This window comes from Dermacentor variabilis, chromosome 8 (genome assembly GCF_050947875.1).
Source record: "Dermacentor variabilis isolate Ectoservices chromosome 8, ASM5094787v1, whole genome shotgun sequence".
Taxonomy (NCBI): Eukaryota; Metazoa; Arthropoda; class Arachnida; order Ixodida; family Ixodidae; genus Dermacentor; species Dermacentor variabilis.
This window is the reverse complement of record NC_134575.1, coordinates 137,855,510-137,882,366: the sequence shown is the minus strand read 5'-3', so window position 1 is coordinate 137,882,366 and position 26,857 is coordinate 137,855,510. Positions and strand designations below refer to the sequence as shown.

At 43.5% G+C, this 26,857-nt stretch overlaps 2 protein-coding genes across 4 annotated transcripts in view; one reads left to right on the top strand and one right to left on the bottom strand.

Annotated features, from left to right (window-relative positions):
• Positions 1-1,680, bottom strand: part of LOC142590608 (phosphoribosyl pyrophosphate synthase-associated protein 2) — a 50,687-nt gene extending 49,007 nt beyond the window's left edge. For both annotated transcript variants that reach the window (XM_075702923.1, XM_075702924.1), the window contains exon 1: positions 1,461-1,680. In XM_075702923.1, coding sequence (XP_075559038.1) covers positions 1,461-1,540 — 80 coding nt within the window. In that variant the 5' untranslated portion in view covers positions 1,541-1,680. The remainder of the gene's footprint in view (positions 1-1,460) is intronic.
• A 275-nt stretch (positions 1,681-1,955) lies between these two features.
• Ccz1 (vacuolar fusion protein CCZ1) overlaps positions 1,956-26,857 on the top strand; it is a 90,895-nt gene continuing 65,993 nt past the window's right edge. Inside the window, exons 1-7 of one of the 2 annotated variants that reach the window (XM_075702918.1) lie at positions 1,956-2,181; positions 8,439-8,536; positions 9,396-9,489; positions 11,168-11,290; positions 14,430-14,504; positions 19,564-19,694; positions 23,883-23,927. In XM_075702918.1, the coding sequence (XP_075559033.1) occupies positions 2,107-2,181; positions 8,439-8,536; positions 9,396-9,489; positions 11,168-11,290; positions 14,430-14,504; positions 19,564-19,694; positions 23,883-23,927 (641 nt within the window). In that variant the 5' untranslated portion in view covers positions 1,956-2,106. The remainder of the gene's footprint in view (positions 2,182-8,438; positions 8,537-9,395; positions 9,490-11,167; positions 11,291-14,429; positions 14,505-19,563; positions 19,695-23,882; positions 23,928-26,857) is intronic. The other variant, XM_075702917.1, reaches the window with a different exon arrangement.

Genomic DNA, 26,857 nt, shown 5'->3' with positions numbered 1-26,857 from the left:
ATGACGAAACTAAAATTTATTGGGCAAACTTGCGCTCACAAAAGCAAGCAACTATCAAACCATGACAAAAGGACTGAACACAGTCAGCAATCGTTGAAATCTGACCAGCTTGACAAAAGTTTTAGTGTAATCGCTGGTGCCCGTGCAGTTTCCAGAAACCGCTACACAATTCGTGTAGTGCATGCAGTATGATAATCCAAGGTTGGTCAAGAACATACACAACAGATAGAGTGAACGATAACATTCGCATAAGTTACAAATCATGCAGGCCCGTCTTGCGCTGAGCGATAACGTTTATTTGTTAGCCAGTGAAGGCAGTCACTAGAGACAGATAAACAAGCACACGTGTCTAATACTCCTGACATATAGGCACACTGAAACTTCTTCGAAGCAAGTGCCTTCCAATACTGCGAAAGATCTATTACCAAAACGGTTTGGATTTTGAGAAAGCCCTCTCACCTAAATCGATAATTATCACTGCGTCTGCCAAGTCGCATTCTATACCTGAAGCTCTCTTAGCCTCATCATGCCCTCTAATCCTCTGCCACTTCATTTTCCTCTCATTGGCAACCCCTTGTTAGTGTAATCGGGAACCAGCACTGGCCAGGGGCCACTAGGGCAGTGCATGCCGTAGTGCCATGAATAAATGCATGCACATCAAGGGCAGAATGCGGCCTAGTGTCTGCTCGTTTTCGTTAACATTCGTCCTGCACTACAAGTCAGTGATGAAGGTTCCAAACAATTACTTTTAACTCTGATAGAGCTAATGCATCTGCCTATTTCTTCGGTTTACACCTGTTCAGCGCTACAAACTCGAATATTATAAAGGTGGACATGCGTGTATAACGCCAAGGAAAGCTACACAGCTACCGAAGTCATGACAGTAAAACATGACGGTAACCCGTCGAGAAGCAGAAATCAAGATATGGTAATGTCCATTAAAGTAACCACTAAAACACAGCCTTATCTCTAATCTATGGGCTGTCAGAAGGTCCACGGTTAGCGATTATTAGGCAGCACAGTCTGCGAGACCAGATATCGCGAGAAAAGGCGGCTCGTAGGCGAGTTATCAAAAGCGTGTCTAACAGTAGTGGTCACTTTGCAGGTAATTAAGGCACAGAAGGTAAAAATGCCGCATGTCTACCACGCGATAAACAAGGGGCGCCGCAAGGCAAGTCGATAGGCGCCTTATCAGACCGCGTCGTCTTCTCAGACACCGGGGCGACATGATGCGCCCCTTTATCGCAACGTACGGCTTGACCTTCCGAGAAGCTGAAAGACGACGTCCGGACTAATCTGGACTCTCATAGACACGCAGAAGGTGCACTTGACATGCATTAACATTAAGCTTGAACAGAGTGGAATGCGGAACGGTCAAGCGCTGTGCGTTGTTTGCAAGCAAGCGGAGTGCGAAACAACACTCCTCAAGCGAGGGAAGTTGCTGGTCGGGATGAACTTACTCCGCAATCTTCTGCGCCAAATCCACGTGCGAATTGCCGGCGAGGAGAATTATCTCCGAGGCCCGCTCCATTTGCATCATGTTGGTACGATTGGGGGTTGACGACGACGACGCAGAGAAGCCCACACGACACGCGCAGTTTCACTACACTTCTACAGTACTTCGCAGTGCAACATACGCAGCAGACTGCTTGCTGAAAAGCACAGCGAGCACAGTGAGAAACAAACCCATAGAGGAATGTGCATACACTGAGAAGGGGATACCAATGGATACCATCCATGCACGGTTACCTTGAAGCAGCTAGTTAGTGTTGTCTATGTGTGCTTACTTTAGAAAACATAATTCTTTGAAAAATAATACAATTTAATTTTACTCACATAATATATAATAATTTCTAATTTCTAGTATTTGCTATGTTTTAACAGTTAGATGTGAAGGTGCAAACTGCTAAAGATAGGTTTACAGCGGCCACAACGATCGATTCGACTCGTCTTGCGTTGGCTGCAGTGCGCGGCCAACATGTCAGCTTCCTCACTTTAATCGTCGAGGATGAGCCGCTGCGCGCTCGGAGGCCCGTCAAACTGCGATTAAATGTCACAACTGTGCGCCGCTTATCGCTGCACCGAAGGTGGTGCTGCTCCCTCGGCATGGCAGCCAAGACGCAGGTGTACCTGCAGAACTTCTTCCTCTACAACCCCACGTACGGCAAACGGGAGGACGAGGTAACAACCACTGACCTTCAGTAGGCGCGTACTAGCACCCACCTGCGCATGTCAACACGGGCGCGAGCGAGCCGCGTTCGTTTCAAAATCACTTTTGTGACATCGTTGTATGTACCTTTCCCCGCCTGCCTGGGCCTTCTAAGGCCTGCAGTATTCCTAAGTAAATAAATAAATAAAATCGTCATGCTCCGTTGAGGTTTTCGTCTGCATGATTGGGACCAGGTGACGGGACTTCTCGATGGAATCGCGCCCGTCGTGAATGGGTTCGTTAGTATGCTTGTCACACTGTTCCATCGCCGGCCTGCAATACAGCAGGAAGCTACCCGCTGTTTGTTTTGTTGCCGTGGAATTGACAGGCGCTGACTGGGGACCGATGGTGCGCCAATAATAAGCCCGAGGCGGCGACGCTCGTTGGCCGCAGTTCATGGGCATTGAAGAAGACGACAGTCAGCATAGCTCAGCCGTTTGCGACAAATTCATGGCTGTTCCCCCAGAGTAGGTTGCGCCATTTCACTAGGGAACAAGAATAAGGTGTTAATACATCCGCTCCGCGAGAGGACGAATGTAAATGAAGGATCAGGTGTTTTCGCTTGCTGCGACGGAAAAAAGAGACGTTGGTTAGGACCGGGACCGCTGGCGTTTGTCCTCATAAAAATATCTCACGTCTATCAGAAGAAACACGAACCAAGCTGGCAGTCGAAAATTTCGTAACGCCTTGCGTGCTCCGTGTTTCGCCCGGGAAGACTCGCTCTAATCGCGTCTGTAATGGAAGAATGACGCTAGAAAATCTACGCATGATAATTTTACAAACCCCTTTCAACGCGGTAAGAGTAGGAGTTACAATTCGCACTGTTGCGTTCATACCGTCACCTCAGCTGGCATGAAATTGTGCCATCCGTGTCTCGTGTAAGTTCAGCTTTAGCACTGTGAGGTGGTTAACGCAAGATCTTGTGCATCCTTGTACAGTTTCTTTCAAAGAAACCCCAGGCAGTCAAAATTAATCCAGAGCCTCCCTCTTTGACGTGCCTCATAGCCAAACTGTGACTGTGGCCTTTAAAGACCTATAAATTCAAATCAGTGTGAATAATGCTCATTGGCAAGGTGTGAAATTTACCTACTGATGTGTGATTGCTGATCATCTAGTAATCGCACACATGCAGTACATAGCAGTGAAGGCTTCCTACACAACATAATAAAGTTCAAAATCCACTTTATACGTAGGGCATATTAAAGAGCCATATGCAAATGAGTATATAGAATGAGGCCTGAAAGCATAGGGTGCTAAGGAGACATCTGTGGCAAATGACAAATGAAGTAGTTAAGGCAGCATGAAAACGGTGGTAAAATTAGTTTTATTGCTACAAGGAAGGGAAGCTGAAGTGGAAACACAGAGCCAGTAAACACTGAGAAGTATTGTAAAGGAATTTACATACTATAATTTAGTGTATAGGAAATCGGTTCTTTTTTAAATCTACACACTCATGAACAATGCTTCATGTAAAGTGGTAGATAGATCGGTATGTTGGCCATAAGTGGTCTGCATTACAGGTAGCAAAATTTTTCAGTTAACACAAGCCTAGTTGAATCAGGGCTAACCCACATTGTATGTACACCATGTATAAGTCTGACTATGGAAAATGTGATTGCCTGCATTGTCTGCTCATGATAGCATCAATGGCCACATGGGAGTACTCACTAATCCTCGGTAGTCGGGAAAGGCCATCATGTTCGGTTGCACCATCGCATCAGCCCCACCAAAGAGGCATACTGATCAGCTATTGGACTGCTATCTGAGCTTCACTTTCCCCATATCTGAGCGATCTGATTGAAATGAATACACCGACTTGACATAACATACTGAGCTTCTTCGTTATGCAGTCTTGGGCTGTCCGCCGCTTCCGGCCTGACTAGCCCTGACAGAGGGGCATGTCACAGTCACATGATCCAGCTGTCCAGGACTGACCACGGTTTCACCCAAAAGCAGCATGACCAGAAGTCATTCTCCTGGCTGCCGTCATCTGCTTGGAGCTACTTGTAGATAGCACCACTACTCAGCAGATTCTTTATTGTGGCCTCCGAGAGGGTGCAGCCTCAAATTCCATTTCACTGACACAACTATAATGCTTGCATAGTGCAATTGCAACCTTAGAGCGCAGAACGTGTTTGCAAAGCACAGTTTGCAACACACTCTCGAACTTTGTGCCATTTCACCACTGTAATTAAGCTTGCTCATTGACTGCAAAATTTAAGCAGAATTCCCACATGAACTGAAGCAAAATCATGATCATTGCGGTTCGCGCAGAAAAACGCCCGTTGATAGCCTCAAAGCTTGTGAGACTGTCGATGAAACGTCGGATGGCAATATAGGACAGAGCAAGTGTACATTGTCTACTAATCCTGCACATCATAATCATCATAAACTTGGCAGCAGAAGAGGTAATCAATGAAGCTCTGATTTTGTACCAACCCAGCTACCAGCTTGAAATAGCCACATGCGATATGATATGCTTCTTCCCACACCAGCTTCACTCACCTGAAAAGTGAAATCCTCCGATTTACTACACATATAGCGATGAGCATGACAGGTTTAGGGAAATGCATCAAGAAAAGCAAGCTGGTGCACCTGATAGCTGTGCTTGTCTCTTAAAGAAACACGAAGACTAAAGCGGCAGCATTTTCATGGCTCATGAAAAGCTTGCATGATAGCACACAAAGCACCAATCCAACAACCCAATAGCTGAGTGTGCAATATTTGCTGCCTGGTGCCTGCAAACTATACAGAAGCATACGGCATTCTTCACAGCATGGTGGTGAATGCCACGCACATTTTTTTTGGGACAGCCGTCATCTGCTAGCTGCTTGTGCTGGTCTCAGCAAAAATCTGCTGACAGATCCAAGAGTCTACAGACAGTCCTCTACTTCTGGTCTGCGAAAAACAAATGCAATTGTGGCAGCTCTCTGACTGGTGGGCAGAGCTTCCAAAGCTGTCTAAGCAAAATCGAATGTGGCACACCAGTCCCAAGCAGTCGAGGACTGTCAGGGACTGATAATCGAAGGGGCCCAAAAATATGCTCAACATCTCTCCTCTCATGTAGTAGGCTCCATTAGCACATAGCATTATAGCATAGCGCTATAACGTAAAGCTATTCCAAACTTTTCTATTCCAATTCTGCAATCAGTCCTTCGCCATTTGTCAAAAACTTTTTTGAACCACAAAAAAGTTTATTTTTTTGCCTATCTGTCACACGACGTCACGAACACCGTGGATAGCTCCCCATCTGATATGACGTGAACACACTGATTATTCATGACTGGAAAGAACAAAAGAAAAATAGTTGTTTAAGATTCGACGCCATTAGCGCTTGACTATTGGTGAAAAGTTTTCGGGCGACACCCACTTCACCTGCCTGTCACGCGACATCACAAAACCGTGAGAACTCACCGCAGCAAAGTGACCTGTATGCATTAAAGATGCATTAATATGCCAAACAAAACTGAGTTGTCTTCTGAATAGGCACGGGCTGCCTCGTTCTAAAAGGAATAAGAGATGGTTGCTGACTGGTGGGCAGAGCTCAGGCACTGGCTACTCGCACCAGCCGGACAGCGTGCAATCATTTGCATACAATAAAGCTTTTTGTGTAGCCATGTAACATTTTCGAGCACTTTCAGCATGTTTACAACCTCGTTCTGCCAACTATTGTTTGCTGAGGATCCATTTTAGCGGCATTCCTAACCTTCCGCTGCATACCCTCGCGATTTTCGACCAGCCACCGCAAGATAAGTAAGGGAAAGCAGACCAATCACAGACGCTGTCACCACCCTCTTCATCCGGTTATTGTTTTTCTGTGCACTGGCTTGGCCCCGTTGAATCCCTTTCCACTAGACCGTGCTGCTCTCCTCTTGTCAGCCAATTATATAAGACAAGCCACTCAGTGTAGGCAATGCTATTCATTTTTAAAGCAAACAAAAGTGACCTCCTGTGAATGGGGAAAGCATTTCATTTACTCAGACAACTCTACAGGTCATCGCCCGATGCTTGCGTCTGTGGTTACGAAAATTTGAGGTAAGGAGGCTGGAATAAAAACATATTGGAATAGTTTTACGTTATGGGGCCCCAAGTGTGCACAATGGGGCAAGCACACAACCAAAAAATAGTCAAGCCTTAATATAATGAAGTGAATCCAATATTTAGTTGGCATACTTTATTGCAGCTTTGTGCATGCTGTGTGTTCTGTGTGCTCACTTTGCGTTGAAGTGATAGACAACATGAACATCACTTTGCTCACTGCTGCTGCCACGTTTCCTCACGCCAGCGTTTTGACAGCGAGTGTCCGAGGTCTTCGAGTGTGATGTGTTCATATTTGCTGTGTGCACTGACACCATGCTCGTCAGTTTAGTTAGCAAGCAAGTGTTTACAAGTTGATATGACCCATAAAAATCCTTACTTTGCATGGCTGTCTGCTAATTAGCTATCGCATTTGATGCTCCACCTTTTGGGTGAAACTGCAACTTTTTTATTGGGCAGTGTTGAAGTTTTTTCAAAATCTGTGTGACACCCATATGTGTGCCCAGGCAGCAAAGCTTATCAGTTTCAAGATGCGCCTGCTGGCGACCAAATGCGGCTAGGCATTCATGCAGCACTCTGTGCAGGTCGGGCTTTAGCTGCATGCTACGTGTCGTAGAATGTGGTGCATAGGAATAGTAATACTATTGGGATGAAGCACTTGTCAAGCAGCAATTACAAATAGATGACAGAGCCATGGACCAAAGCTGCTTTTGGTTAAGTATATTTGCACAGAATACAATGAAAAAAACTATGTCTCTTAAGAGAACAATAAACACAGCTATGGAGACACAAGAATTTCAATAAACACTGGTGCTCTGTGGTGAAAGAAAGTGTATTGAATAACCTTCAGCATTATCTGGAAGCTTGTTCTCCTGTGCAATGGTGCTGGGGGCTGTTTGAATAGAAATATCCACCAAAATACAGTGTACAAAGGCAAATAAAGAAAATTGCTAAGGTTAATTGATACATTACAAATATTTGATGCCAGAAAGATCAATTTAGCCTTGGTAATCCATAAAAGGTGCAAAAATGAGGCAAGCTTGAAGTTACCATGCCATCTGCTCAGGATATCACAAGATGTAGGCAGTTTCTGCTTAGGCCTGGCAAGTAGTTTGGCGACAGACAGTCAGTACATTGTTGTTTTAAAGCAGTCAAAGATTCAATGTAGTGAGTTTTGCTAATCTTTTGCTAATCATTTCTGAACAACATTGGGTGCAACCAAATGAAATTTGTGGTGTCATTGATTTGGGCACTAAATTCAAAAAAGAAAGCTTTGCCTATAATTTTCTGAGTAACAGCCAAATTTCGTTCTATAGAGTATCAAAAAAATGTTTTGTGCGATTGTACTAACTTACTGTTCCAGTTTAATGTCAATTTAAGTATATTGTCGTGATGGCTAGGTCCAAGGAACTGCAATATGTTCAGTTGGCATCACAAGTGTACAGGGCATGGGTTCCATGAGAAAGTTGAGCACTTTGTGCCCACAACCATTAAAATTGTTCACCACTGTGTTGACGTGAACACCAGGCTGCATCCAAATGATGCAGAAACATCCAACTTTTTCTCTGGTCCAGCTGACTGTACAAGTCTTGATGCGTACCAATCTTGCAAAAATAAGTCTGGTAAAACAGGTCGAGCTTTTTTTCTGTCTGCATTGAGCAAATACTTTCTAATAACAGCTGTAATACTAGCTCATCGGTGGTAATTGCTAGATAAAACATGTGCATATTTCTCACTGTGCATATGAAATTTTCATCCAGCCAGAAGTCCTAGAAAAACAAAAAAATGAAGTGAAGTCAAAGTCTGCACTCACTCAAGAAATTTATGTACTTGCTTTCAGCTCACAATTTTGGTTTTAAACCTTTAATGCCCCACATATCATTTAGGCTACATTGAGTTCCATATCTAGAATTTTTGATATGCTGGAGCAATGGGTATTTAGAAAACCAATTTATTGTTAAAAATTTATTATATTACTATTGAGTTTTTACTTTGATGACATTACGTTATTCCTTTTTTGTACTAAAGACCAAAAGATAGGCCTTTGTGTCCATAAATTATGATGAACCAGTTGTTTTTTTCTTCATTTGGAACTGTGCTTGGGCATTATAGGCTTCTTCTCTGTCATAGTTATCTATTTACTGATTTAATCATGTACACCCTCTACATTGACATTTTCCATCTTTTACAGGAGCACAAGAAGATAATTTATTACTACCCCGAAGATGCGGAACAAGATGTGAAATTACGTAATGTTGGCCTCTGTGAGGCACTCGTGAACTTTACACAGTAAGTGATGCACAACGCTTGATTTTTCACTTTCATTATGTTTCCATTGCATCCCAAAGCGGCTCAGTGGCTACGGTGTTCTTCTGTGACGCGGGCTGGGCCTAGTGCTCAAAACTGCCAACAGGTGTCACCTGTGTCTCCATTGGCAGCCAGTGTATCTTTGGTTTGTTTCAGTGCTGTAAACTAAATTTTATGACGTACTTGTACGGTGCAGTAATATGCGAAGGCGTGGTGCAGGCTACAGTGATTTCTGATGGCACTAGAGAAATACTGCTTCATGGTGTTGCTTGATGGGGTGAATAGCAGCAGCAACATCAAATACATACATCCGATTATTTGTAGTGAGTAATACTGATTAACAAGATTTTCAATTATCTCACTTTTTTTTTCTTTCTTGTGTTATCAAGCAGGTAAGTGCAGACATATCATGGAGTGCTAGTTGAAAGAAGTGTTGCTGCCATCTGTGTGTAGACTTTATGTAACTTGGTTCTTGTTTTTTGTAATGTACCATGAAGAAAGTGAAGCAGCTACTTTTCTTAACATGCTTCGTTTCCTTTGTGGCCTGTTCTACAAAAATAAAGTGGACAGAGTTACACAGAAGAGGACAGTTTCTATACTCTGCCTACAGATAGCTACTCTAATCGACTCTGTTTGCGGAACTTATTGCTGTGGCTTCCAGGCTTGCATATGCTGAGGAATCTTCTTCTCTGCCAAGCAGACCAGATATATACTTAGGCCAAATGATTTGCTGAACCAAACAATTAGGAAAATGCTTTCTCTGCTCAAGATCTTATTTATTGGCTGTCCATGATTAACGCACATGTGGGCCGTTGGTGACAGTTTTTATTTTGCCTGGCAGGACATTTTCCCCTTCCAAACCCTGTGAAGTGCTGCATACCCAGAAGACTCGGCAGTTCTTCCTGCAACCCGAGGAAAACTTCTGGATGGTCATGGTGTGTCCCTGTCCACTTGTGTTGATTTATACTCTTGCTGCATTTGTTCTGACAAGCACACAGCTGTTTACCAGCCATGGACGGTAACAATGTGTAGACTCGTAGAGCACTTTGCTTGCAAGTGGCACTTGTATCAGACTAACTTTCTGTTCATAGCATCGCAGAGAGATTCCTTGAAGAGAACATACTAGGTAAAGAATGGGTTTCTGAATTCCCGTTTGGTGTGGGAATAGTGGCTGCGGAGGCTTCTAAGCATACAGCTTGCTCAAAACCGTAATGATCTATGTGAGGTCACTGGTATTCTGCATGACCTACTTGCTGGTGCAGGCAGCACTTATCATTAATGTAGAAAAAAACTTGCCAGTTACGAATACTTGCATAGTGTGTGTAGGTAAACAGGAAACTGCAGGGCATATTTTGTTACCATACTGCAGTAACTGTCCAGAGGTCGACGAGGACAATAGGTACCCTGCCCAAAGCATTGGGATTTAGGGATTGTAAAGATAAGCTTAATGCATCTGCAGTCGAGAATAGTAAAAGAGTGCTGAAGTACTGGTGACACAAAAGAAGGAGAATAGGTGCAGAAGAAAGTTAAATGTGTCGAGCTAGATGGCATCTGCCGCTATTCTGTTTTAGAGGGGTTGCTCATATTCATCCATCTATTGTCACACTGTAGACATGGTGAGGAAGCAAACATTGACAAACACGAGTTAAGAGTATAATTCTTATTTGCCAAACAAGGGCCCAGAAAATAACAAAAACACACAGATCACAACGATAGCATCTAGAACAGTCGTCGGTCGATGAATCTGAACTTCCAGGTCAGCTCTGTTGGCTCTATATGTGTGCATCACCATACATTGCAAAACACTCGCAAGTGCTGATGCACATTCGAGAATGTGCAGCAGTGTTCATATTGAATGTGCAATCTCATTTGATGAAACTCTTTCCGTGTAGAATTAAGAACAACATTAATGAAGTTTCAGACACTGTGGTGCGTCTTTCATTGAATGATAACTGGCTAATGGTGATAACTCACTGAAAGACTATCACCAGCAAAAAAATAAAAACAAACAATATACGTTTGCCACTATTCTCCTGTGTCGGCCACAAGAGGCACATATCCAGTGAGATCGTGCTGGCACATGTCTGCTCATCCAATGCACCTCTTCACCGTGCGAAGTAAACTGACGCGACTAATGACTTGCAAGACTAATATACATGTCAATTTTTGTCAAGAATTACATGTTGCATCTGTTAAAGAACTTTAAAACCACATATTTAACGATTGCACTGTTAGGTTTACCATGCTATCCACATGCCTGCCAATGTAGACGCACTGCAGTGCAAGATGACTTCTTTTTTTTGTTAGCTTCCTGAATTTATTCTCGAAACTCATCTAGTATATTACACATTTACGGCCTGTCTTGTGTTTGAAGTATAGTAGAAGCACTGTGTGACAGCCCTTGCTTTGTCTTATGTTTACTTCTGTTGTGTTCGTGTGTGCCTGTTTTGTGCTACGTGCTGTCGTCATGACTGCCTGAATGCGCATTCTCACTAACAATGTACGCGTCACTGGTAATTCTTACAAGAGTCACGGAATGACTGGCAGACTCTATGACTGAGCGTGGAGTCCTGTGGACACATTCGATACTGAATGTTGGCTTTCTCCTTGCAGACAATAGGCCTACCAACACAGCAAAAGACGCGCAATAACCAGCTATACGTAGAACACCTTTCTGATGACATCCAGGACCATGTGTACCAGGCGATCCTCGAGGGGGTCTACAAGATGTTCCAGGTGGGTATCATTTATCCCCCTAAAATCATGGCAGAGTTCAACATGGTTCGTAACTAGCATCATAATGAATTTCACTGGCTTGTATGGAGTAGTCACCTCAATCTTCAAGTGATGTTCAGATTTTGCAAATGGGAATCTGCCAAGGAAAAAAAATGAAACTCTGCACAGGTTGCTATGGCAGTTGCAACATGGATTGCTTTCTAGAATGGTACCTAATATTTGCTGAGCCTGTGGTTTTATTGCGATAGGAATTATATGGACACTTCAGGTGCATTTCTGGTGTCGCTGTGAGGTTCTGTCAAAGGGCAATAAAATCGTCATTGCGCACTGTATGCTGTATGTGCGAGTGAAAGCATGCAAGGGTGAGCCGGGGATGGCGACTTAATCTCCCGCACTCAAGGGAGGGAAGTGAGGAGGAGGTCTTCTGTTGAGCGCACAGCTCCGGAGGGAGCTGTGTAGGAGGAGGGGGAAGGTTATACCCTGGTGGCTGCTGCGTAGCCACATGTGCCCACCCGGGCACGCTATATTGAAAGCCATGTGCACTGTAGACAGAGTCCGCCGTGCGCTGTGTTTTCGCAGCTCAGTTCGTATCATGTGGGACCCAGCACAAAGGTCAATTTGCTTGCTGCAGCTGCCATGCTTCTTCTCTCTGGTGTTCTGACAATGAGTTTTCGTGGTCACCGGGTGAGATGTGCTAATGTTTTCTTGTGCACGCATGTCACCATGCTTGTTAATTTAGCATGCCTATGTTTACAAGTTTATACAGCCAATAAAACTACTACTATCCTTACTTCGTATAATTGTCTACTAACTTGCGATCGCAATCGATGCTTCACCTTTTGGGCGAAACTGCAACATTTTCCTATAGTTGTCACATTGTAATGAAAACTAAGAAGCAAATTGTTGCAAAAAGTGTGACTAAAGATATTTACCTCTTTATTTGGCAGAACTGGGGCCCAGAAAGACAAGCAACGTTCATATCACGATAGCAACAAGCAATGTTGTTGGCTGTAAAACCTAATCTCGCAGGTCAAGTTTGTTTACTGTTTACACATTTCATAGCACATTCTAAATCATTCGCGAATGCTCCTGTGTGTTCTAGAGCGCGCATTGCCATTTTCTAGGTGCATGTGATGTTATCGGATGTGGCTCGTTCACTCTTAGATTGGCAGCAATGTTCAAAGAAACTTCAGATACGTGCAGGCATGTTTTTTGCTGAGCCACGACTTGATAAAAATGGCAGTTTGGTGAAAAGGAGCACTGGCAAAAGGTCAAACAACTAGGTCTTAAGGTGCCATGATAATTTTAGTGTTTCTACTTAGATATTAAATTGTGTTTGAAATGCTAATCAAGCTCCATATCACCAGAAAATGAAGCAGACGTGCAAAATATGCACAGCATTGCGCACAAACCGTTACATAAGTTACCAAAGCCAGACACACTAATCCACTGATGAGGTGGAAATAATGGGACATATGTACCTTCAAATTTTTGGTAGGATTCATGCTCTGACAGCAGGCACAATAGAGAGAACTTCACTGTGGGTGGAGTTGCTTCAAAATTAGGGTAGTGCAAATGCTCGAATATCACGAAATGAAATCGAATAGTGGGTGCTCGAGTATCTACTAATCGAATATATCTATTATTTGATTTTTTTTAATATTTGATATATAGTTAATATGGCTACCCGCGCAGGGCCTTGTCTTGTGTGCGCTACGAAACCCCTTGTGCTTGATGACGCCAAGGTAGCGTTTCACTTAGTTTTCGACGCAGATGGAGTGCTGATTACACTGCAGTCAGGCCGCGACCCTCGAACTTGCCGTGACCCTCTGGATTTCAAAATATTTGACAGATGGCAAATCACGCACCGAACCTGACCGTGACCGCTTTTTACCGTCGGTGCTGCTAGGCGTGGAGCGATGATTAAGCCATGTGATGCACGGTCATTTCGTCTATCGTGCAGGTTGGCCTTGCCATAACCTACCTTCCATAAAGCTGGGCTGGCTTTTCTGTATTTTGGAGAAAAACTGGAAAGAAAAACATGCAATATGATTGCCGCAAAACACAGGTGCACTATTAAACTGAGAACCTAATTGGTGTTCAGTACTAATGAACGTCACTAATTCATTAGTTTTGGAGGAAAAAAGCACTTGGTTCTGTTGAACAGTAATTCTATTGATAAAAAAGTATATTTCCCAGACCTTCATGTACTAGAACTGAGCTGTAATCGGTGCTGCTGTACACTTATCTGCTGTTCCCTTTAATATGAATAGAATGTAATGTATGTCTTGACTTATATGTACATGAGTTACTGGCAGCTTTCTACATTCTTGTTCTGCAACTTGCAATGCATTTGCTGTTTGAGACATGGGGAGGAGGCCTCTGCTTGCGGGAAGGGTAGTGCAGCTCCTTTCAACATGTGCTTCTATCCCTTCTGCCACTTAGCCTATGTTATCGAATGATCGAAGTTCTTCCTCCACTCCACTGGGTTGAGCACAGTTGCCGTCTCTCGACTGAAGATTCTGTGTTTCTCAACAATTGCCGTGGAGTGTCAGCGAAGTGCAGTGACCACTTCTGCCGATGGGCAGTGCTGCCATCCACTTCCTCGAGTCAAGGTGGAGGGCCGGATGGAGGAATGTTCTGGAATGTGGGAGTGAGCCGTTTTTAAAAATTCTTGCTCCAGAAGAACTTCTGGATGGTGCTTTACAATTTCCAGTGCATCATTGAAGTGGTATGACGCATACCGTAACATGAAGACAAGGATACTATAAAGAATGACAGACACAGAGCTCTGTGTCTGTCATTCTTTATTGTGTCCTTCTTTCCATGTTGTGCTACAGTTGATTCCAACTCAGTATGACTATCAAACAAGCTCACACTGCTTCCCTCCGGTGGTGAGTTGAGAGGCCCCACCCCAAATGACTGTCTGTACAAAGACACAATAAGTGTCAAGTCACTGTCCAGTCCAGCAGCATTCACTTGTTAAGCAAGCGCCCCAGTAAAAGGGCCTTTGTTGAGTTTGGTATTATATTATAACTTCCTCAGTTTTCGTAGTTTCCGATGACATCTGATGCGACATTTTCTAGCTTAGAAGGTTACTTGTTCTTGCTTTAAAAAGTTTATCCCTTTTATTTTTCAGATGTTTGCAGGCTCACTATCTGAGGTGCTCGTTGATTCTTCTAAAAAGGGCACGCTGAAAGATTTCCTCGACTGGGTGAGTTTTGCACACTCGTTTAGAACAATGCTAAAAGTTAGAATGAACTCGAAGGGACACTAAGGTGAAACATTAATCATTTTAGGCTCATAAAGTAATTGTTTTGAAAATGTATTTTCGCATATTTTGCACTAAGATGTTGATTTCTCTAAAGGAAACTGCAGGTGAAACTTTAGGAACAGTAGAGCGCTTGTCCTGTTCCTGTCTTGTCTATGTCTTTGTTTCTTTTTCTTGCGCTCTTTTTAATTTATTCTTCACCATACTTCCACTTTTCAAATCTTATGCCGAAGGTGACGTATGTCCATGTGACATCACAGGTTTAAATGCACTATCTTGAATTTTAGCCACTGTAGCATAAAGAATGGTCGCAAAACTTGTCAAGTTAATTCTGGCTCATTTGCGATGTGGTCCATCTTTACTGAAAAAAAAAAAGTAATTATGACTAAGTAGATGCTGTCAAAAATCTTTATGCCAGGCGAGCTTGTGTGAGAAATTTCAAGATGGTGTCACTATCCAGCTTTAATTTTTTACATTTATTATCTGGCTTACCAGGCCTCTTCTCACATTAAAATGGCTTTAATATTGCTTTTTTTGTATTGTAGAAGGGCAATTTACTAGCAGAAGTGGATTTAATTCTCCCTTCACTGTCCCTGAGCTGACAAATTACAATTCTCAAATGCCGTAAATATCTTGCTGTGAATGGAATCTTAATAAGCCAGAAACGATGCAAAAAAAAGAGCAAGCTTTGAAAAGCTTGTGGGCTAGCTCCTCATGAAGTCACGAGATTTGTACAGTGTCTTATCGAGACTAGGTAATTGGTTGGTGATAAATATGTTACTCTGCATCATAAGTGAACCAGTGTCTCAAGCTAGTCAGTTTTGACAAATATATTATTGAACAAGAACTGTCCAAATTTCCAAAAATTCCTTGAAATCTTTGCATTGTGCTAACATGCCATTGCTGTGGTCCAGGTAGGGTTTCTTTAATAAATGTCTTGGCGTTTGAGGCGCTACATGAAAAAGGGAAATAGAAATGCAGGTTCACAGGACAAAGCAAAACTAACAACTGTTAGTTTGCTCTGTTGTCAAATTTGCGAATGCACATTGTCGCCGTCTCTCCTTGTATTAGTCACTACTACAGTCAAGCCTCGTTATAACTAACCTGGATCTGATGAAATTTGCAATGTAACGAGCTATTTGAATTTCTTGATCTTAGTTCTAGAAACCTGTTTTCTTTTTTGCAATTTAACGAAGCAATTTTGGGACACAGTTTCGGTTTAATGCAGTTTGCAACCATTTCAAGCATGTAATTGGAGCCTGTATGGTTGGTAAATCTAGCAAAAAAGCATAGAAATGATGGCCGAGGATAAATTTATTTGAAAGCATCTTTCCACATTAAAAGTTTAAGCTGCAAAAATGTTGTCGATGTACACGCACTGCCGTCGATGAATGTGGCATGCAGGAAACCCTGCTGCACCATTGGTCGCATTGGTAAACAACTTGCTCAGACCGCGCGGCAGCTTGAAACGTTGAGAGGAGCATGAGATGGCGATTCCTTCAGCGCAAGGGAGTTTGAGAGGGGGAGGGGGCTGGTGGAGACACTCGCAGTCTGCTCTCTCCCCTTAATACACGCATCTCCTCTACCCTTGCCATGGCTGCACATGGCTGTCTATACGCAGGCCACGCACCATATCTTGGAGGTAATCTATGGCTCGAGCCGAGATGGTTGATGCCTTGAGGCGCATTGTGTTCCTGCACTTCTAGTGTTGGCAATCGCATCATCTCAACTTTCTGAGACACGAGGCACGGCGCAAGGTTTTAGCTTGTGTCGTGGCACCGAGTGTCCGTGGTCATCGAGTGAGGTCTGGGGCTTTTGAGTGATCACAGACAGTCACTTTTCCCAGTATCACTTTCAGTGCACACTTATTGGCTGGCATGGCAAAACTAGATAAGCTGATTGTCTGGTTGAGCACTACGTCTCTCGAAAGCAATAACGTCCTCGAAAGTGATAGTCCGAAAATATGTCCCCTGCTCGTGTTCGCCTGACCGTACGTGACACTGATATAACCGTGAACCTTACTTCGTGTTGTTGTCTCTTTGCTATCGCAATCAATTCTTCACCTTTCTGGCAGAACTGTTGACATTTCTTGTTCTTTTCTCAGGATGAATATCCTTATTTTTTTATGTTTTTACACATTTGTTTTTAAGCGAGGCTTTTCTTGCCCATCATTCCGTGGTCTAGCCTAGGTCTGTCTGTTCCACGCCATTACCCCGGGTAGATTTGCATTCACCTGAAGAAAATAATAAATAAAACGTGACTGGCAGCAGGATTCAAACTTTCGCTCCCCAGAACAGCAGCCTAATGCTCTAACCATTAGATCACAACCGCACGTACACTTCTCTCGTGCCAACATCAACTACTTCTTTAAGATGATCACCGTTTATGGATTATGATTTCAATACAACGGCACATACCCACAATGGGGAACTGTTCAAGAAGTGAGGGGTACATTTAAATAAGAAATGAAGAAATACAGTGGAGTCCACTTATAATGATATCAAGAACAAAAAAATTCAGTCAATATAATCGATCATTGCTATATCTGGATTGCTATTAAAAAAAAAAACAAAAAAAGAAACTATCGAGCATCTTCATAACTCCCAAATCAAGTTGCTCTCTGTGACTTTTGCAATCTGTGTGTGGGTGGGACGCACTGCGCAGTAATGGCGGCAGATACGAATTCGCGTAGGCAAACTTTCTGCCTCGTCTTGGCATCGTACGTTTAAGGGGAACTTAGCAACCTAAATGTCATGATTATTCTGCATGGCAAACGCCGCCCAGAAGGCGAAATTTCAATTGTTATGTTCGATATGTGGTGAATAATTTATAGGAGTGTGTCAATATCAAAATATTCAAATACGAATTGAATACAAACACTTAGCATCGAATATTGCATCGAATATTGAATCGAATATCAAATAATTATATGTGCATGCATTTATTAGCATGTTGGTTTATTTTAATATCTTGGAACATTGCAATTACGTTGTCATTGGTAAAAAAATTAAACTTGTAAGCAGGCATAAAAAAAGATTGTGTATTTTCCTCATGTTAACTTGAAAAAATAATTATTTCTGCTATAATTGAATAATATGTGTTTTTTGTGTTCCTCGTCTTTTTCGTGTCATTTCCTTCATGCTGGTTGAAGTTTGCTTCAAGATCGTTATCAAGGTTTCTCTGTCAGGATAAGCAATCTTTCAAGCTAATAATTCAGTCCTGAAAAAGTACTTCATCAGACTAAATAAACTTAATGATGTTCGTTTTTGTTCTCAGTGAAATGTGTCAAGCTTCAGGGTTTGCTTTTTCTAGCCAGTCGCAGTAACTTATTGACTAAGGGTTTTACATTGCATAGCTGAAAGCCATGGATTCGATCCCCACTGTGTGGCCACACTTCCCGTTCAGGTACAAAGTGCAAAAATACTTGTGTGCTTACATTTACATGCATGTTAAAGAACTCAGGTGCTGAAAATTAATCTAGAGTTCCCCACTGCAGCATGCCTCATAATCATGAAGCAGGGGCCCAGATTTTAATTTCTTTTTAAATTGAATTTGGTGCCTTTTGGGTAAACCTCTGGCATACAGTGCATGGGAGTATCTCATGTGCATCACAGCCATAGGATTAAATCTAAGGGTGTGCGAATATTCGAGAAGTTCGAATATTATTGAATGTTACAAATTTATATTCAAATTCAATTAGAAGAATAGATATTTGAAAATGTTTGAATATTCGTTTGGGTACAAACATTCGAATAAAATGAATATATTGCTGGCTGTGTGGGAGCAAATGCGGTTCTTAGAATTTGTTTCTGTCTAATTGAGAATATTGGGGTGATTTTGTGCTGAACTTTGTAACAATTTCGTGCTGCTAGCAAAATTTCTCCTGTAAAGCACACTTAGTCACCAAACTCCTAAACTGTGGAAGGAAGCCAGTTTCTCAAACGCCTAAACTTTGCGGAAAAGCCAGCCTCGTAGTAGCAAGGGGCGCAGGTTTGCTAACAGCGAGAGTGCACTTATTAATGCGATAGCCTTAAGAGCGCCATGTCGCAGAAAATCCGGTGTTGGCGGCGGCGTGTTCGGCCAAGAAAATTGTCTCAAACCACGCATCCCCATCCACGCAGTTCTTCCGCATGGCGCATAGGCGTCACTGAATTAATTGAATGTCTCAGAGTAAAATATGTCAGAAAATTCGTAAAGTGTGCTTTACACAAAACCTACAGACATGATGGCATCGGATTGTAATTTGAGCTTCCGCGTAACAGAATGATGTTTTCTCGTATATTCAAACACAAACCCCTTTTCCAGCTGCCGTTCGGTCTGTCTTAGTAGGAGCGGCGTGGCCCGCTCGGTTCCTTGCAACACCATCAAAAAAGAACCAGAAAGCTTGCCTTCATGCACAGCATTTGCCACCAGCGTTTCCAGGAAAACATTACTGTTACATATGCTGCAGTTGCCGGAAAGTGTCAGGAGCAGTGAGGGATCTTTGAATGCTTTTAAAGGCAAAGCTTAAGCGTCCTCCATTTTTTTTTCTTTTGCAGCACCACTTTTATTTCTGAGCTTATTGCTTGACAGCAAGTATGATGAGTGACAACTGGCACTGGGTCAAATGCCTCGGAGTTTATGGGCACTTGATGCAGTATAATAAGGCACAGGCTGGTGAGGACAGCTTCCGGGAATTACTAAATTTTCCAAGGTAACATGAGCCAAACATACGCTGCCTTAGTATAATGGCTTACTAGTCCAGTTTTTTAACATTTACAATGTAATTGCAATGTTGCATCATAACAAATTAGCCCAACTTGCTAATAAATGCACGTGCATATCATTATTTGATATTCAAAGCTAAATTTCATATTCAATTCATATTGAAAAATATTGATATTCGCACACCCCTAGTAAAATTATTATTTGTTATTGTAGTTATTGTTATTGTAGTTATAGTTTGTTATTATTAGTTATTGTAGTGGTGTCTTGACTCTAACCCTTGTCCGATGTCTCGCAGCAAATTCCCCGCCTGCGTGTCCAGCACGCCGACCTGCTAGATGTGTTCCAAGGAGTGCAGTTCCTGCCACTGGACAAGCACGCTTTCCTCCGAGTCCAGTGCTTTGTCAACCGCCTTGAGGGACGCTTTGGGTGAGGCAGATGGCCGCTTTTGTTGACACTGGAAGGGTTGCACTTGTAGGTCTCCGCAGTCAAGCGCTGCTTTTGGTGGTGATGAAAACATTGTTTTACTTCATTGCACACAATTAATCATCACCAAGTCTCCCAACTTTCAGTTTTGTTGCTGTGATGAAAACATTTTAACTTGGGGATCCTTTGAAAGCCTCTGCCGAGTGCTGATAAAGAGCTTAATAAGAAATTCTTAATGCTACAGTAGGCAGGCAATCACAGGAAAATTGACTGATTGAGTGTTTTTTTTTCTTGAAAGTTCCAATGACAGGTGACGACTAAAATTGTGCATGCCTAGCAAAAGATTTGTGCCCCCACACACAGGCAACAGTCATCACATGTATTGCACTAATGATGATAATTTACCATATTTACATGATTCTATCACCTCTTCGATTGTGACAAGCACCCAGTTTTTCAGTCAAATGTGGGAAAAAAGTTTGACAGTTACGATACTCTATGATGCGAAATATGAGTGCAGCTCTATACATGTTTCTATTTCGCATGTCAATATCTTGTACTATGATTATATAGGTTTATATTAGGACGAGAGTGCTGTGAGCAGCGCGCTTTGTTTCCATACAGACGACGCGCGCTACCCTGGCACCATATCGTAGCCATCATAGCCGCACAGCCCGTCTCACGTGGCACTATACTTCTCATGCTTTCGTTTCACCGACAATGAGAGCGACCCTTTGTCGCAGGGAAATCGTGCCACCTGTGTCAGTGGCAACAACACCCAAGCCTTGTTCATCGAGCCTTGCTCGTAGCCACTCGCCATCACCCCTTGCAGCAGCAGTGATACACGTCGCGCACGCTGGTACCGCGGATTGACCTCAGCAACTGATGCCGCGGACGAGCGTAGCCCTCCCCACCTCATGCCACCTAGGCCCTCCCTCGAAAGTGTAGATGAGGTTGCCCACATGGTGGTAGATGCTGTGGCCACCAGCAACTCAGCGCTTGAGTAGGCTGTTTCCCCTCCGCTCCTCCTCTACTTTCCTCTTCTCCCACTCTTTCGCTATTTCCTCCGCATTCACTTTCATTTTTCGCCTGTGCTCGTTCGCTCTTTTAGGAAGTGTAACGCTGCCGACACTCAACGCAGGAACGGGCGCTTAAGAGCTGCAGTCTAAAATGCAGAGGCCTTCATTACAACAAACATCCCGATTTTTATACTTTGAAAAATGTAGAACATAGTTTAGCACCATCAGTTATTTCCTGACCAGGTTTTTATGGTTAGAGAGAGAAATAGCGATTTTTTTTCTCACTTGCAAAAAAAAAAAAATAGAACTCTGAAGTCACTGATGAACTCTGATGAACTCTGATGGTGCTAATTGGGCACTGGATATAGGCGGTGTACAATGATAGCAATCTTCCTATGTTCACAGGAGCCTCCAACATCCACAGCATGGCAAAGCACGACATTTGAGAAATGGAAGGTGGAATCAGATATTGGGGAAGTTGCAATTGATATTGATATTGGGGAAGTTGCAACCTATTGCAATTTTGGTTTCACACTTGCTTGTAGTGCGTATGTCTTATAGAGGTAATTTTCCTGTAAAAAATTTGTGCATTACAGTTGAGTAAATGTGGTAACTACCTAGTCGAAAGAGTTGTTTGAACTTTTAAGAAGATGGGAGGGGATACAGATAGTAAATAATGTGATGGCTGATTCTCGTTGATTTCTTATTAGCTGGGTGAAACTTTATGGACCAGTCAGTGTGTGACCTAGAATGTGAAGTTCTGATGCACGTATTCCAGCAGTCTCCTGTGGAATGGCCTTCAATTTCAATTTTTATGTGCCGTACAATTGAGTCCCTACATAATAAATAGCACCGGTTCAATAAAACATGGGTGAAAGCAGCAGCTATGCTTGTAGCTATACTGTCAAGCGAGCAGTTTCATTTTGCCCTGCCGTAGACAAGATGGTGGATGGTGCTTTGATGCAAATCAACAGGTGGCGCTTGACATTTTGCTTAGACCCTATTTCTGCTTGCTGACAAGAGCACCCATGTCAAAATACCAGACATTTAGGACTAAATTCGTTTATGTGCCACTAAACCAAACCATATGTTTAATTTCATGGTTGTTTGTAAGATTTCTGGCAATGACCTTCCGCTGATTTCATTGTGATGAAATTAGACTGCATAGTTTAGCAGTGAGCAGAAACAAACTCCAATGTTCCAGTTATGATTCCTGGCTGTTGCAGGCTGCAGCTCAATGGAGCCAAATACAAAAAAGCATTCATGTACTGTGTCTGGGGTGCGTGTTAGAGGGACACGAAAGAGAACAATAATTTGAGCTCCATGAGTAAATTGCCCTTCTCCAATACCATAAAGCCACATTTACCACAAGGAGAGGCTAGCTAAGCCAGAAAAGAAAAAAATTCGCAAGAATAGAAGACAGGTGGTGCCGCTGCCTTGAAGTTTCTCGTAGTGATGCCATTAATTGCAACATTGTCTGCTCGCACCCAAGTAAATTCTTATTGTAAAAGATGGACTGTGTTGTGTTCTAAAAGTGCCAAACACTGATTTTGGCAAACTTCAAGAACTGTTACTGAGCTGCAGCAGCCCAATTAGGAGAAGATACTTCGAAAGCCATGGCATACCAACTAGCACCGTGGTTTCGGCGCGAAGTTCAGAAAATGAAACTTTTAACTACGTAGTAATCAGCCTCTTACCATGAAATTAACAAAAATGACAGTTTGAAACATTACTTTATTAGTGTAGATTGCTCTGGCATTTCTGTTTACTGTCCCTTACAGACCCCAGCTGGTCGAAATTGTTAGCGCCCCGCTCCCCCCTCATTGTGGTCACAGCCCATGTGCTGCGTTGGGACCCTCAACCCCATCAGTCCGTTGTTGGCCGAGCGCAGTAGACATCCGTTAATTTGATTTTTGTATTAATTCGATCCCAACCGAAGGTCCCTGCCAGCACCCATGCACTTCTGGGGACAAACCTTCCGTTATTTCGATCTGAAAATTGGCCTTCACCAGATAATTTGAACTTGACTGGTCAGCTTCGCCGCAATACGGCACTGTTATGCGGTGAAGCATTAGCAATTTAGTGCAGTGAAGCATATCGAGAATCAAAAAGGGTCACTGTCACGGGGCATAGTATGCATTCCTTAATTATACAGGTGCGCATGCACCTTCTCCGGTCACAGTTAGGAGCACCTAGATGCCTGATAAGCATACTGTGAATTTTGGAATCTTATACATTTTTATGTAATATTATTATTGCATAATGCACCTTAATGCTCATTGTACACGTCTTTCCTCAATGCCATAATCTTATTACACATAGACTTTCTGCACATTAGAGCGACCATTTTTTAAGGCCCCTTTACAGCCACGTCCCATCAACTTCATAGAAGTCATAACTCCACTGCAAACTCATCAACACTGGCTTGGCGCTCCTTGGCCATACGTGGCCCTTGCGCCAATAAACACCATACATTCATTCATTGATAAGCATACTGGAAACGATTTGAGCCCTCATTTTGCCTGCAATGCGTGTCTTGTATATCGGGCCATTTAACTTAATGGGGCCTAGTATGCGTTCCTTAATTATATGCAGGCGCACATGCTCTGCACCGAGAGAAATTCGTCTGCGTTTTGGGAAAGCTAGCGAAAAGGGAGGCAGTCAGATGAAAAAACTGCAGAAGTTGAGGGGACGCTCAAAGCCAACAAAGGAGCGGGGGGGGTCTGTCTAAAACTGTTAAGGCCTGCGAGTAAACTTATTGGGCATCTCAGCTCTAGTACTGGGATCGGAGACGGCGCATGTGCGTAACAGTGGCACCTTTCCCCGCGTTGTATGGTTCACCCCATAAATCGGCTCTTTCGTTGAAGCTACCTTTAAAGGCAAATATTGCCAAGTGAATCAACAGCGTATTTCGGTGCCTTTTCTGCCTTTTGTTTAATTCGACCTGCCGGATAATTCGACCAGTTTTTTTCAATCCTGTCAGAATCAAAATAACGGAAATTGATTGTGTTTTAAATTAACTGACCAGTACTTAGTAGCAGTAAGTTGTAGAAATAGCCTGAAGCAGGTTGTTGATGTCTGTTGTGTTCATTGCTTACAAGCACAGCTAATACTATGCTTTCAGTGTACTAGTACATCAGCGTGTCCTAATTAAGTAAAATTTAATTTTCAGACAAATCCGGTCTTCCGTCTTCCTCTGCAACGACCTCCTTGTCTGGTGAGTGCATGCTGTGCACCTGTCAACTTCCCCGAATTTCCCTGAAAGTTAGACATGAAGCTCGTCATACGATTTTACTGATGTATTGTCAATTTCAAAGGGGCCATAAAACATTTTTTGAGCATAGTAAAAAGAAAAGTGTTCCTAATCTGTAGAGGAAGCTCCCATGAACATTTGAGCCAAATATTATTCCACTGTGTGCTGCAGGGAAACGGCAGTTTCATACAAAAAATTGCTCACTCTCCCCTTTGCCTATGTCACCAGCCACTCCATAACCAGTGAGCCGGAAGAGGCTCAACAGCTGCAATGGGTTATTGAGCAGATTTCATGAATGCAAGAACATTCTCTCTAATTTTATTTCAAATGTTCAGTTGGATAAATAGACGTATATAGTCAATTGCATGCCCTTAACCAAGCACCGAATAATCATTGAACACATGGCCAGACCAGTTCACCAGAACCCTTATTATGTGGCTTGTGGGGAGCACATGCGCCCATCTTCCCCCGTGCCGTCGCGTCGAGAGCCGGTATAGACAGGGGAGAGGCACACTATGCCCTCTCCCGATTCTCCCTCGCTCTCGCGACGCGCACATGCCCTTCGTCCCCGACTCGTGGGCAGGTAGCTGACAGGCGAGGAGGACATTCCCCTTGCCCAGGTAAAAAGGTACAAAACAGCGCGACCGGGAGAGACCCTCTCTCTCTGAGGCCGGACCCTTAACCTGCCGGACTGGAGTACCTGCCGGAACCCGAGAGTGACCACGTTTGCCTGACTATTCGGGCAACGAGGCCAGCCTATTTATTATTATTACAGAGAAGACGTCCCTCTGCCAGTGTTCTTTATTGCCGGTAGCAATAAACGTTCTTATAGTTGACGCCGCTGGTTGCCTTATTCGTTCGAACCCGATGTAGTCACAATTCCCGCGCTACGGGTTGGGGAGTAACACAAAGTGACTGCGTGGGGCTAGATCCAGAGCTCACCTTCAGCCCTAGCCGCACGCAGAGTGGAACCCCCACAGGCTCTAAAGGAATGTGAAGCGATACAGGACCAAGAAACTAGAATGCTTGAAGACGATGCAGTTCAACCGTCAGAGAGCCCATGGGCATCGCCTGTAGTTTTAGTTAAGAAGGACAGTAGTCTGTGTTTTTGTGTCGACTACCACTAGCTGAATCAGGTTACAAAAAGAAAGATGTCTACCCACTCCCATGTGTAGATGACTCCCTCGACCAGCTTCGACACTCTTTACTTTTCCTCGCTGGACTTGAAAGTAGGTATTGACAAATTGAGGTAGACCCGAGAGACCATAAGAAAACTGCTTTTGTGACGCCAGATGGACTGTGCGAACTTAAAATTTTGCCCTTCGGTTTGTGCTCTGCACCCGCAACTTTCCAAAGGCTCATCGATACTGTGCTATCAGGGCTGAAATGGAAAATCTGCTTGGTCTATCTCAATGACATCATTGTTTTCGGCAACATTTGACAAGCACCTGCAATGACTGAAAGTGATTGCAAGCCATCTGGTCAGCAGGCTTCATGATGAAGCCAGAGAGGTGCCACTTTTGCTTTGAGGAACTACAGTTTCCTGGACACATCGTCAGTCATGCTGATCTCCGTCCCGATGCTGAAAAAACAGCCGCTGTTGCACAGTTCTTCATACTGTCTGATACGAGAGCTTTCAGGCACTTTCTGGGCCTCTGTGCATATTATCGTCGGTTTATCACAGCTTTTGCATGCATTACATCACCGTTAACTCACCTCATGAGACGATGTGGCATTTATGTGAGGCAACATATAGAAAACTGCATTTAATGAGCTGAGAAAACGGCTACAAATACCTCCAGTATTTGCCCACTTTGACGATGCAGCCTCTACGATGCTTCACACTGATGCCAGCAATGTTGGTCTGGGAGCAATGCTCGTGCAGTTGCAGGGCAACACTGAAAGGGTGGTTGCCTATGCAAGCAGAACGCTCTTAAGCACAGAAGCCACTTACTTGACTAGGAAGGAATGGCTTGCAATGGTATGGGCAGTTATGAAATTTCGCCCATATTTGTACCGCCTTTCTTTCAAAGTTATCGGTGATCATCATTCACTATGCTGGCTGACCAACTAGAAAGATCCTTCCGGGTGACTAGCACACTGGAGCCTCAGACTTCAAGAGTTCGACATGATGGTCATCTTCAAGACTAAGAAAAGGCATACCAACGTTAATTGCTTGTCACGGTCACCGATAAAGTTGAATGCTTCATCCCATGAAGATGAAATGCCACTCCTCGGTGTTCTTGATACGGCCATCGTTTCACACCAACGTGATGGCCCTGAGTTCCTTGCCCTTATTAATTTTTTAGATGGACAACCTCCCGAGGCTCCTACAATTTTTCAAGAGGACCATCATCGTTTTGTTTACGCAACAATGTTCCTACAAAAGGAACCTTTCACCCCTCAGATGCAGCTCTTTACTGGTTCTTCCAACACCCCTTTGGACTAAAGTACTCCAAGCGTGTCACAACGAGGTAACTTCTGGCCACTTAGGCTGTACGCGGACACTGAACAGAGTACGACAAAGGTACTACTGGTCAAGACTCGCCACGGCCGTGAAACATCACATACGTACTTGCCTCGATTGCCAGAGGTGCAAGTCACCGCTGTTGGAATCGCACCGCTGGCGCGAGTTGTTGGGAACTCGGCGCTGACGCCCGTTGTTGCACCTGGGTCGCAAGCCCCAAGGGTAGCGTTGGCCTGGCGGCCTGAGGTACAACTGGAAGCATCCGAAGGTCCCGGCAAAGCATGAGTCGACTGGTAACAACAAAACAACTTGTTTATTCTAACATCGCAAAGAGTTGGCGGTCAGGTTGACCGAAGTAGAGAGACGGGAGTGCACGTTACTCAACAGAAGAAATCGGAGCCTCTTCTTGGCGTCCGGGGGCAGCTGC